This window comes from Podarcis raffonei, chromosome 13 (genome assembly GCF_027172205.1).
Source record: "Podarcis raffonei isolate rPodRaf1 chromosome 13, rPodRaf1.pri, whole genome shotgun sequence".
Taxonomy (NCBI): domain Eukaryota; kingdom Metazoa; phylum Chordata; class Lepidosauria; order Squamata; family Lacertidae; genus Podarcis; species Podarcis raffonei.
Window position 1 is genome coordinate 49,148,427 of NC_070614.1, and position 12,990 is coordinate 49,161,416.

Sequence of the window (12,990 nt, forward strand, 5' to 3'; positions counted from 1 at the left end):
TGCTTGCGGTCACTTCTTGGGCCTTGCCCAAGCCGTTCGGAGACCAGCAAGGCTTCTTGACAGTTCAAAGGCACCAGTGAAGCCCATTTGGGTACTTGGAGGAGTGGTGGCGCCTCTGCCTTCTGTTCTCAGACACCATCTGCCGCCTAACGGCTGCGCAGGCGGAAGACACGTGGCCCCAGGAGGGAGCAGTGTAGTCCCAGGAGGGGGAAAAAGATGTTTGACCCCCCGTTTCTGAAATTGTCCTTTCCTATTTTAGCACAAGAGGCTGGAATTGCCGAGCTCTGTTGGTGTGCTGCTAGCAAGATCCTGGTGTGTGTGTGTTTTGCACAGGTGCATCGGCAGCTAAGAAGCACCCTGCTCTGAGCAGCTTCTGGAACTCGACTCCCCAACCCGACAAGAAAGACGCACAGCGGGTATAAAACTAACGCCATCTCTTTATTATGTTCTCTTTTCCTGTATTCATCAGAATAAAAAAAAAGATTTTCCCAAAATAAAATACAAATGAACGGGGAGGGAACTGGCCCCGGGAGAAGAGGGGAGCGGGAGGGCTGGGGATAAAAACCGCCCCACTTTCCGAGGAGGAAGGTCCCTCCTGCCTGCCGCAGCCATGACATCCGCCGAGCACGCCCCTCCCTCCTCGCGAGAGCTGCTGGAAAAGGGGGAGCCCAATCCCTGGCTGTCCCAGTCCTCTCCCAAAAAACCAGGGCTAGATTTGGGGTAGGGGGTGGTGGAAGGAAGTGCCGCCGCCGCTCCCCCTCCCTCCCCGCAGAAGGTCAAAGTAAAGAAGTTGGAATAGGTCAGCGGCGCCCCCCCCTGTCCTGTACAGGCGTGCTGCGACTCCGGCTCCGACTATGACGGGCCTTTGCCTCGCGCCGCTCGCGGTCCCGGCCACTCCGCTCGCCCCCCCTGCTGGCCCCGCCTCCTGTGGCGTTGGGGCGCTCCCGTTCGCGCTCCCGGCTGTGCTCCCGCCTCTTCTCCCGCTCGGCTTGGCGGCTGCGCTCCCGCTGGCGGGCCTCCTCCGCCTCCTGCTCCTTGCGCCGGCGCTCTCGCTCCCGGGCCCTGGCCGCCCGCTCGGCCTGCTTCTGAACGTACTGGAGGGGAAGACAACGGACGAGAAAAGGGAGGTTGAAAATAGCCCCACGGACCAGGAGGGCAGAGCCCCGGTGTAACCAGAGCCGGGCAGAATCCATTTAATAATACAGTTCATCGCCAAGCTTTCCTTCAGAAAAGGCCGCATGGCTCTTTGCTCTTTACGACGGCTAGCAGAAGGTGGGCAAAAAAAACAAAGGATGCATCAAACATCTGCTTGGCCTGCGTCCTGGGAATCTCTTCCCCTTTAGAACTATAAGTTTCTAGTCCTCTGGGTCACAGAGAAGGTGGAAATGTATGCACCCTCCCGCTGTCCATTTGACCCAGTGTCCCAAAGGATCTGAGCGCAAGGGCAGATTTTGACCGGCGTTCTGGATTCCTTGGCTTGTTCACCCTTAATAATAAACAAGGATAACCCGACAGGGGAAGCCAGCCCATCTCCCTGCCAGTCCAGACAGCACCAAATGATATTACTGTCTTTCCCAGGTGTTCCTGAAGGACAGTGTCTCTTACCTGGGTGTCTGTCAAAGGAAGCCAGTAAATGCAGGGGGCCGCCTTGGTTTTGCGGAAAAGGTCGTCCAGCAGTTTAGCGGGGGGCTCTTCCTGGGCCTTTTCTGTTGGCAGAGAGAGAGGAGGAAGCAGAGACCTCAGAGGGGCGAAGGCAGCCTCACACTTTTATTCTTACAGTTGTTGTTATTGATCAAATACTTTGCATGCCAGAGGAGGCCTTCCAGACCTTCTTCCCTCGGCTTCCTAAAGACCTCGGCCCAACCAGATGCTCTCAGCCACTCAAAATGGCGACTGCCAAAAGGCGAGGCAGAGATTTCAAAAATTCACACGGTCACACTCATGTGTCAGCCTGATAATGCCAGAGGGAAGGCTGAATCACAGCATCGTGGAGTTGGAAGGAAGGGGCTGCGTTCTGCCTGCACCTTCCCACACATCTCTGGATCCATCACGGAAGGAAGAATTTTTACACACACACACACACACACACCCTGTGGGCCCATATAACTCACCCTTCTTCTCGGCTTTCTTCTCCTTAGACTTGGGGCGCTCCTTGCGGCGTCTCTCCCGGGATCGGGACCGAGAGCGGGGCCCCTCGCGCACCTTGTCCCGGTCCCACTCCCGCTCGGCCCTCGTCCTCTCCCGACGCTCCATCTCTCTCTCCCTCTCGGCCCACTGCTCCCGGACCGCCGCCTCCCGCTCTCGGGCCTCCGAGCGCCGCGACATCTCGCGCTCCCCCCGCATGCCCAGGCCCACCCCGGGGAGAGCGAGGGCCTCGTCCGCCTTGGCTTCTGCGGGACGCTCGGCCAGCAGACCCCGGTGGAAATCCAGCTGGGGAGAAGGAGGAGGAAGAAGATCAGACACACACATGGCTGCTTTCCTTAAAACGCCCAGCCCTCCGACCATACAAGAAGCATTTCCCAACTTATTCCATTGTGTTTCACTTAGCAGTTTTGTGTCGGAAGATTCGAGACAGGCCAGGGAAAGGACTTCTTTAGTCAGTGCACAGGAATTTGATCCATGGGATGGCCACAGATCTGGGTGGCTTTCAGAGAGAATGGAGACAAATTTGTGGAGGGTAAGGCCATCAGCAGAGGATATTCACCCACTGTCAGAGGCATTATACTGGGGAACGTAAATGGAAGGGCTGTTGCACTTAGGTTCCCATTGGGACAGCTGCTTGGCCACCTTGAGAACAGGACACCGGACTGTATGGACCTTTGGGCAGATCTAGCAACCAGGCTCTTCAGATATGCCATGGAGGCTCCTTGTGAGCCAAAGGGCAAGATACAAATGGAAATAGAAAGATAAACTGCCCCTATAGAGCAGTCTTGCTCTGAGAAATGCACCCACCAGGCCAGGCAATGTCCGTCTAGCAAATTGCAGGCCTTTACCCTCAATTTCCACTCCACGTCAACAGGCCTATTATCCCTGGGCAGACTTAAACCTCCATACATTGGCCCCATCCTCTAAATCCCCCACTGGCTGCCACCACAACCTTCAACATCAACGAGTTTCACAGGGAAATGTCTTGAAGCAAGACATTCATTTCTGTTTCGTCCAGTCTGAATTCTCCAACAGGTTTTTTAGGAGTTCTGCTTCGGTTCAGTTTTGTCTCCACAATAAGCCCCGACCTCTTAAGATGCTACACTCCTCCTGCGTTCTACTTTTAGGAGCTTTTCGCCTCTCCAGACCCTGCTGGACCACAAGTCCAAACACTCCTGACCACTGGGCAACGCAGCCAGACATCCGCCCGCCTCATAAAGGATATTGCAAAATTGGAAATGATTCGGAGAAGGGCAAGCAAAACAATCGAGGGGATGAAGAAAGTTCACAGCATTTAGGGGTTTGGTGGTTTGAAGAAAAGGCGAGGATGAAGCAGTATGATAGAAGATTCTAAAATGATCTGTGGCGTAGAGAAAGGGGATAGAGAAAGGTTTTCCCCTTTCTCTCATAACACTAGAAGTCATGGACTTCCAATGAAGTTGAAGGGTTCGGAAGAAAGTACCGTATTTTTCGCTCTATAACACGCACCTGACCATAACACGCACATAGTTTTTAGAGGAAGAAAACAAGAAAAAAAAACATTCTAACGAAACAGCGGATGTATGATTTTTGTGGTTCATGCTGTGGCCACAGACATGTGATCTGACGGTGAGTTTGGGGTAGCCCAATGCAAAAATCCTGAGGATCCATCTGAACCCATGCTTTGTAACCACGTTTTTGCACCACTGTGGCCCCAGGCAACAGTGGGTGCGTGATTTTTTTGGTGCAAGCTGTAGCCATGGACATGCTATGTGATCTGATGGTGAATTTGGGATGACCCAGTGCAAAAATCCTGAGGATCCATGTGGATCTGTGCTTTGTAACCACGTTTTGAGTGGGGAGGGAAGGAAAAGCACTCAAGGGACAAGGGACACGCGTGGGGGGTGGAGAAGGATGCTGTTAATAATGCAGAAGAGGGGTATAAGGGGAGAAGGCTCCTCTCCTCTCCCGCTTTGCTCCTTTAAAGCAAGCAGGCTCTCTGTCCCTCTCTCCTCCCCACTCAGCGGCTCTTCTCCCGCTTTGCTGTTTCAAAGCGAGCCACGGAGGAGGGAAGGAAGGGGAACCATGGATCCTCTGCTCACGACTGCAGCAGATCCCCCCGCCATCCGTAGGCATTCGCTCCATAACACGCACAGACATTTCCCCTTACTTTCTAGGAGGAAAAAAGTGAGTGTTATGGTGCAAAAAATACGGTACTTCTTCCTGAATTGTGGCGCCCGCATCCCCAGGAGACAGTGATGGGCACCAACTTGGACGGGCTTCAAAAGGGAAGGGGTCACATTCATGGAGGAAAAGGCTATCAGTGGCTACTTGCCATGATGGCTCTGTTCTGCCCCCCGCAGTTGGAGGTAGCAATGCTTGTGAATACCAGTTGCTGGGAACCACAGGAGGCGGAGAGCGCTGCTGTGCTCAGGTCCTGTTCTTGGGCTTCCCAGAGGGCATCTGGTTGGCCAAAGCAAGACCAGGATGCTGACCCGAAAGCCGCTGGCCTGATCCAGCAACGCTCTTTTCTGGACGGCCCCAAGTGCCCCGGCCCAGCAGTGTATCTCTCAGAAGGGGAGGTAAACTGAAAGACTTTTTTTGAAAACGGAGCTCCTTCTCCCCATCTTCCCAGTTTACTGCATACAGCCTCTCCTGAGACATCGAGGGGACGGAGAGCAACAAACCCCACCCTCTATTCTGCCTTATCTCTCACAGTTCATACCTCATCTTGCTCTGCAAAGTCTGCCGATAAGAATTTGGGATTTGATTGTGGCCACTTGACGCCATGGAGGGCGTTGCGAGTTGCTACTGCTTCTTCCACTGTTGAATACTGAAAAGAAAAAGGGAGGTGAAAAGGTAGGAAGATTTTTTTTTTTTTAAAGGCAGAGTTTGGTTTTCTTTCATGCTTTAGAGCAGGGGATTGTCACTAAGTGAGCACAAGTCCAATAAAATGTTCGGTTGACGAGGTTTGCAGGTGGCTGTTGCATTACACTCCAGTCTTGCATATGGCTCTCTCTCAAATTTATGTTTTAGTTCTTCAAAAAGCAAGTCTTTCACCTTCAAGGCTGCTACTACCCTTTCCGGGAGAAAGAGTGAACAGGGTTTCCCTGATGGGAAAAGGTGCTCTAATCCTGGCTTTATTCAGTGTACAAAACTTACACACCGCTTGCTTGCTTGATGAAGTTATCAGTGAGAAAAATTAACAATTAAAGACATTCAAAATGTCGTTGAAAACAGTCTGGGGGGGCAGAACCTCTGGGAGCAGGAGTGGGGAAATGCAGACCTGGGGTCCAAATGCGGCCCTCCATAATAGATCTCTGCCTGGCCCTCAGAACTCTCCCCAAGCCATACCCCACAGCCGGCCTCGCTTAGCCCCTCCAAGAGTGCTTTGCCTGGCTGGAATGTGTCACAAATGCATCCTGCTTGCCTGGATGGAAGACAGAGAGGGGCCTGCAAGTGCGTGGAGAGGCAAGCCCACTGTAAGGTAAAGGGACCCCTGACCATTAGGTCCAGTCGTGACTGACTCTGGGGTTGCGGTGCTCATCTCGCTTTATTGGCCGAGGGAGCCAGTGTACATCTTCCGGGTCATGTGGCCAGCATGACTAAGCCACTTCTGGCGAACCAGAGCAGCGCATGGAAATGCCGTTTACCTTCCCACAAGAGTGGTACCTATTTATCTACTTGCACTTGACGTGCTTTCGAATTGCTAGGTTGGCAGAAGCAGGGACCGAGCAACGAGAGCTCACCCCATCACAGGGATTCAAACCGCCGACCTTCTGATCGGCAAGCTCTAGGCTCTGTGGTTTAACCCACAGCGCCACCGCGTATACAGCCCACTGTATAAAGGACAAAGATGACCTTGGTTGCCCTGCCCACCTTTGCCCCCGGAAGGCTCCCCAGAAGAGAATGTGGCCCTTGGCTCTGCCACAAACGTTTCCGGGCCATTCGCCAATCCGTTGCAGGGCACGAGTTCGAAACAAGGATTTGCTCCTCCGAGCTGGGGGAGAAAGGGTGGAAAACTCACCGTGACGTAGCAGTGGGACTTGATCTTGTCGATCCAGAAGGCTTCCTCCATGAGGGTGCCTGTCCGGCCCAGCAGCTCCTTCAGCTGCCCAAGAGTGAAGGGTCTCACCTGCGCAAAAGGACGCCACCGGGGTGTTAAGGCAGGTCTGGCTTCTTATCAGTGGCTGCTGGAGGGCCACCCTCCCCACCCCACCCTGGGCACGTACTCACCAGGTTGCAGATGTGGACGATGCTGCTGACCTTGCCGCGGGGTGGAGAGGGGACCTGGGCTGTGCGGACAGGGTCGTCGATGGTGATGGAGACGCCGGAGCGCTGCTGGCTGATGGAGCGCCGCGTCAGAGTGTCGCTCAGCGTAACTAAGGGGCGGGACAAAGGGAAGTTGGGGCTCAAGAAGCAAGAACTCAACTTTCCAGCCCCCGCTTGCCATTCCACCCCTGCAGCCTCCCTTTGTCCCTTGCCCCGCACCTTTCTTCACTTCGTGCTCCACGGGTGGCGGCAGCACGACTGCCTCTACGGCGACGGCGGGAGGCGCCTCAGGCGGCTCTTCCTCATGCACCTTCTCCTCCTCTTCCTCCTCCTCTCCTTGGCCGTTCTCCTGGCCTTCAGCCGGCACCACCTGGGGGAGAGAGAAAAAACAAGCTGTGTTTTTCAGGAGAGACAAGAGAGGGCTTCCACCAGAAGCAGCAGCGGCGCCTGCAATGTGCCCAATGGGGTTGCCAGAAAAACATGCGGACGGGCTTAGCGAGGGCAATGGGCCTAGAGAGGGACTTGGCTCAGCTTCATCTCACATGTAAACACCTCGGACCAGACTCCAAGGCTGCCTACACCTCACGGCTCGTTCTCAACTGACGGAAATGGATCTATCAAAAGAGAGACTCTGTTGGTTATCTCTGTATACCTCCCTTTGGTTTAGCTTTTCCCGGGTAGTGCTTACTTGCTTATCCTATGAAAAATATGAATTGCAGCATTTAAAAAAGCACTGATGTGAAGCACAAAAAAGAAAGAAAAGGAAAACCCAGTTGTCTTAAAATTGTGCATTTTCACTACTTTCTTTTTCTTGTTACGCTATAAAGTAGCGGAACAAGAACAGCTGGAAGTCAAGTCACTCGGTGGGTGTAAGTGTGTAGGTATGTTGATATGTATAATATAGATTGGTATTATATAGAGTAATGTAGGTATGTTTTATGTTATGAAAAAATAGGTAGTGTATTGTGTATGTGTATTGTGTAAATGTTTATGTCTGTGTTTTATAAGTTAATAAAAAAATAATAATATGCATTTTCAAGGGGATATTGTTCTACCCCTTGTGCTAACTTAGGCAGGCAGCTCAGCTGCCACCATCAGCAGGCAAGACAATGCAGAGGTTGCCTGGCCGACGGTGGCCTGGAGGGGGAGGCCCCAGAGGTTTCCCTTGCAGTTCCACCCAGAAGACGCTCCACCCCACATTCCTGCAGCTGCTTCTGAGCCAAAATGCCCACCCACCCAGAGAACACCGGTGATGGACAAACCTGCGTGACGGTGCGGCAGATCTTGAGGGCTTTCTCGTGGGGGGGCTCCTCCGGGTGCCGCTCGGCCTCATCTTCGGAGATGCGCGAGTCGTCGGCGTGCAGGTCCACCACTGCCTCCTGCCCTCCCGTCGGGGGCTTGATCTCAGGGATCAGGCTCTGTTGGGGGGGCGGACAGGACCAAGGGAGAGGGGTGCGTCAGGCCAGGATTAAAGGAGCTGCGCCGAGCCTAAAATGAACAGCCGTGAGCCCAGGGTACCTTGAGGGACTCTGTGGTGATGCTGATGGAAGGTTTCTTCTGCGTGGCGGCCGTGCTGGCCCCCCAGCGCCGCTTCCGGCCTCCCGGCTGGCTTCCCTCTGTGTCGCTGTTTGTCGCTGCTGCTGTGCCCTTGGCCACCGATGATGCTGAAATCAAGAGGGCAGACCCATGGCTAAGACCCCTCCCCTCGCAGGGACGCAGCCTGCCCTGTTTTTCAGTGAAATGGTACGTCGGAGGCAGAGAGGGTACCTCCCTCCCCTGCCGCCCTCAGGTTCATCTCTCAAGGGGTTCATCTCTCGGGACAGCTACAAGGGCTAATGCGTAGTCTCGAATGCTTCTGTAAATCCAGGTGGCTTGGGCAGGAATGCACTCTGCACATGCTCGGAGTTAGGGAAGATATGGCCAGCTCCCCTCCCTTCATTCCAAAGTCCGGCCTAAGCCACGCAGTGATGACAGGGGAGGGGAAGGATAAGGAGCTTTGTAAATGTTTAAAACCCTGTAAAAATTACATTAATAAGAGTGACCAGCCAACCGATCCTTAATATTGCACTAAAAAGAGAAAGAGATCTGCTTTCTTGAGTTCCAAGGGAGGCAGACTTCCCCAAGAATCGCTGATATGCAGCCCAATTTGTGGCCGTCTACCTTGAGGACCAGAAGCTTGGGTCTTCTCTTTGGAAAGTGGGAGAAAATTGGGCCAGGGGGGAGAAAGACACGCCGACACGTTTCTTCCTAAACAGCAAGGGAAAATTCCCTCCGGCCTCACTAAGACCAAGAACCTGGGTAAAGGCCGACCTGCTGTGCCTGAATTATGCCTATCCAGATTTTCTCCTGGCTAAACCCATCCACTGTGACCCCAGAAAAGGCAGCAAAGGCTGCTCATTGCTCCTGGTTCCCTTCCCCTCAGAACTGCACTGGAGTGGCGGCAGGGGAAATCCCAGGATAACTCCCACCCTTCTCCAACATGTCCGGATGCCCCATGTGGTCGCTGGACCAGGGCTCCTTTACTTACAGACAACAGATATCTTCCTCTTGAAGGCCTTGGGCTGAGTTGAACCCTGCAGAGGAAAAGGGAAGGGGGGAATGGAAAGAGAGAGAGAGAGAAAAGGGAGGAAGGGGAAGGAGAGAGAAAGAGAGAGAGAGAAAGCCCCGCATAGAGGGGGTAGTCAGGTCAGCGTCAGGGGTTTGGAAAGTGGCCGCCACACCTGGGGGAGGGGGGGGGAGAGACGAGGGCATAAGTAATGAAACAGGGGCCCAGATGAGGAGTTGGGGAGCTGGGCAAGGGTCCTCTGCTGATTCAGGAATAAAGTCGAGACGGCAGAACCCCTGCACCTCACTCTGCCCCCCTTGGTGGCTGTATGGCAAGTGCAGCCTCTCCGTGAGACGCATTCTGTCCCTGCCAAAGGGATGCAGATTACGAACCAGGAGCTCTTTTGCCTCTCAGAAGTTTATTTGGACTCAAAACGTGTTATTTGGACTCAACACGTTTTGAGTCCTCACGAGCCTAAGAGGACCAACACAACGCTCCTACATGAGCCTGCTCAGACTCTCACAATTGACACTGGAGGCCCCGTTCTCCGTCCTAGAATCACAGAAGGAACCCTGGGGGTCATCCAGTCCAACCCCTGCAATGCCGGAAGCTCAGCTAATGTAAGTTAAGTCTCGAAGGGTGGGTACGAGAGACAGGACTTCTTGGTGATAGCACCATAACTTCAGCTTTCTCGCTTTGTTCTGAAGATGCAATGTGACTTTTATAAATTTGGTCTGGTCTGCTATTTTTAAATCTTAGAAATGTAAGACTGGCGTTATTTTACTGCTGCTTTTTTGTTGTTTTAACGTAGGGGGTTGGCTATCTGGCTATCTACAGTGGTGACTCGCAAGACGAATGCCTCGTAAGACGAAAAACTCGCAAGACGAAAGAGTTTTCCGTTTTTTGAGTTGCTTCGCAAGACGAATTTCCCTATGGGCTTGCTTCGCAAGACAAAAACGTCTTGCGAGTTTGTTTCCTTTTTCTTAAAACCGTTAATACCCAGGGAATCCGTGCTTCGCAAGACGAAAAATTCGCAAGACGAAGAAACTCGCAGAACGAATTAATTTCGTCTTGCGAGGTACCACTGTATATGATTTTTTCCTGAAATTATGTAAGTTTTAATTGAAAAACAGGTAGATAATAATAAATAACTGTAGCCTTGAGACAACATACACTCTAATCCAAGGGCTAAGGATTCTATTCCAGTGGTACCTCGGGTTACATACTTAATCCATTCCAGAGGTCCGTTCTTACACCAAAGCTTTCTTGAACGGAGGTGCACACTTTCCCTAACGAGGCCTCCCACCGCTGTGTTTGGCTTCCGTTTGGCTTCCGTGGCAAAGTGTGCTAACCGGAACACCTAACTTCCGGTTTTGCGGAGGTCGTTGTCCGCAGCATTCATTAACAAGATTGTTCTTAAACCGAGGTACCACTGTACTAGAACTGTACAGCTAGGAACTGTACTAGAACAGTCCCTAACTCTTAGGACAAATCTGGATGGGATATTATTCTAATTACTTTAATTCTGAATGGTTCAGATAGGGGAAGCAGCTTTTGCACCAATGAAGGGCCTACTGTACTTGAGACGTTGCCAATTTTTCACACACGCAGAATACGACAACCCAAAGGGCTGTTAACTCTTTTCTAGGCTACAGTGAGAATTTAAGGCAGGCTTGTGATTAGCTGATCACCGCCTTGGAGAGAAATGGACAGCTCTTCTCTCCTTTTCTTAAGCCAGTTGTGCCACATTAATGGGCAATGCAGGGAATATATGCACAAGCAGATCCTAAAAAGGATCAACTTCAATGGGCATTATTTCTGCAAGGCGAAATGGGCAGCCCAAGTTAAGTCCAGGATAAGAGAGGCTTCCACTGCTGCTGCTGCTATGGAACAAAGGACAAAGAACATTCCAGGTGTCGGCAATGAATTTTAGCCACCACAGTACCTACAATGTTTGTAGTCCTCATAGAGTCCATTTGGCTTAGGCACAGCAGTGACACCAAGGTTGTTGGACACAATATGTATTTAGGTTCTCAGATGCAACAGGCAATTATTCAGAGATTGACCATCTGCTAAGAACATGTAACTATGTCTCAACACTTTAGTAGGGATTCCTGAATTGCAGGGGGTTGGACTAGATGGCCCCTGGGGGTCCCTTTCAACTCTTATGATTCTGCATTGTTTCTCACACAGATTCTCTTTGTTAAAGAGAAGGCCTTTCCAAAGTTTCACCGCTTGGCTTTCTAGGGGTTGGGGTGGGGAAATGGCCTTCCTGTCTCTGGTCAACAGCACTGAGCTGGGAAGAGGAGGGTTCTCATCCTCTCCCACAATTCTGCTCCCCTCTCTCAGGCCTGCATTGTATGCAATGGAGTCTGGAAGCCACCAAATGCCTCCCTCGGCTTCCCTGCAGCTCAGCAGCCGAGCGCCCAGGCGACAGCAAGGCCAGGACTGGCCCTCCCACTTAACCACAGCCACTGGCACAGGAAGGAACCGCATCATTCGTGCGCCCTCCATGAGAGGAGAGCTTCACATCTCATGGGGGTGAGCTGGGACCAAGCCGCAGGGAACCTTTGGGGAGCCTCCCACGTGGCTTTAGCCCCATGTTAATTAATTGGACTTCAGCAGGGATAAAGGAGGCGCTGGTGCCAATTAAGGAGTATCGTTAAAACCTGTTCCTGAGAGGCTGGTGCAGAAGCAGTGATAGGGGAACCTGGGAGCTTCCAGATGTCGAGAGATTTGAGCTCCCATCAGCCTCAGCCATCCAATGGCCAATAGCCAGGGCTGATGGGAGTTGTAGTCCAGCGACACCGGAAGACCCTCAAGCTCCTTATCCCAGGTGAGCAGAAACTGCCAGCTTGCTAGCATCCCCTTTCTACGTCCACTTTATTCCTCAAACAGCAGATTCCCAAGGAAATGGAGGGAGCAGGTGGTTGGGAGTCAAGTACCACCCTGTTGATAGCGTACCCCACAGTCTGAGCAAGGATGGGGGCTGGACCAAACCAGGTTGATGCAGGAACTAGCCTCAGTTTCCCAGAGATCCCCTGCTCCCTCATCGTTAAAAAAATAAATAGATGCAGGGGAGGGAACCCTCCATTTAAACTGAAACATGACCCACCCGCCTACCCCGGGGGAAAGGTGCAAGTGATACTTTTTTTTTCCTTTAAAAATTAATTAAACAAAAAAATTAAACCAAACAATAAAATCAACGAAATTAGGACAAGTGCTCCAGGTACCCTCTCACACCTGGGGCAGGGTCTTCTGTTCAGCCAATCGCACCTCAGTGTGTGCGCTGTATCTAGGCAACGGCTGGTCCAATCGGAACGAGCCCTCCCTGGCCTGAAAGGTGCGTGCTTGGTTGGGTTGGGTGACAAGAGAGGTGGTGGTTGGTTGGTGGTAGGTAGGAACCTAGCGCTTGATTGGTAGGTGGTCGGAGCCAAGTGTCCCAGAGGAGAGAGGGCGAGACAGAAGTGCCTCCCCCACTGGCAAGGTGCGGTGGGGGGGAGGGTTAAGGCATCAGTTCTTGGCAGGCAGAGACTGGGCCAATGGAGAGCTGAGCACCACCGGCGGTGCATGGCAGCAAGAGTCCCGTGACGGGCGAGGGGCTCTGCGACACCGGGCGGAAAGCGTCAGCAATGGAGAATGGAATTCGTGATGGGGCAACCGTCCACGTGCGGAAAGAGGACGGCTGACATTGACAGTCCTTTTCCGGAAGAGGCGCCCATGTGGCAGGCAGCAGGGCGATTCGACGGCAGCAAATGCCAAGTCCTTGACGGGGAAGACCTCCAGAGAACCCTACGTAAACCAAGTCCTCTTAGGCAACTCTTGGCAACTCCAGAGAACTCTGTGGAGGTGGAAGTCCTTGAGGCATGTCGGAGGAAACGCGGCCTTGCGCGAGGAAAAACCTGTGCCGACCAACGAGAGCTGTGGAAACTGATTAGCTCTGCACACCAGCGGGATTGGAAGGGGAGGCCACCTTCAAATTTCGGGAAAAGCCTCTCAAGATGCTGAGTCCCAGATTCAACAGAGGAGCTGCCGGACTGCTGCAGCTT

General features: G+C 52.7%; 1 protein-coding gene and 1 long non-coding RNA gene across 3 annotated transcripts in view; both read right to left on the reverse strand.

The window, feature by feature from the left end:
• Positions 1–419: 419 nt before the first annotated feature.
• Positions 420–12,990, reverse strand: part of ACIN1 (apoptotic chromatin condensation inducer 1) — a 35,863-nt gene continuing 23,292 nt past the window's right edge. For both annotated transcript variants that reach the window (XM_053363410.1, XM_053363411.1), the window contains 10 exons: positions 8,924–8,969; positions 7,915–8,060; positions 7,659–7,814; positions 6,616–6,766; positions 6,361–6,506; positions 6,152–6,259; positions 4,850–4,957; positions 2,112–2,430; positions 1,606–1,706; positions 420–1,094 (listed from right to left, as the gene is read on the reverse strand). In XM_053363410.1, the coding sequence (XP_053219385.1) occupies positions 801–1,094; positions 1,606–1,706; positions 2,112–2,430; positions 4,850–4,957; positions 6,152–6,259; positions 6,361–6,506; positions 6,616–6,766; positions 7,659–7,814; positions 7,915–8,060; positions 8,924–8,969 (1,575 nt within the window). In that variant the 3' untranslated portion in view covers positions 420–800. The remainder of the gene's footprint in view (positions 1,095–1,605; positions 1,707–2,111; positions 2,431–4,849; positions 4,958–6,151; positions 6,260–6,360; positions 6,507–6,615; positions 6,767–7,658; positions 7,815–7,914; positions 8,061–8,923; positions 8,970–12,990) is intronic.
• LOC128400824 (uncharacterized) lies at positions 9,668–10,260 on the reverse strand. The gene is made up of 2 exons (XR_008327384.1): positions 10,024–10,260; positions 9,668–9,772 (listed from the first exon to the last, which is right to left on the reverse strand). It is a non-coding gene; the product is annotated as an uncharacterized LOC128400824 (long non-coding RNA).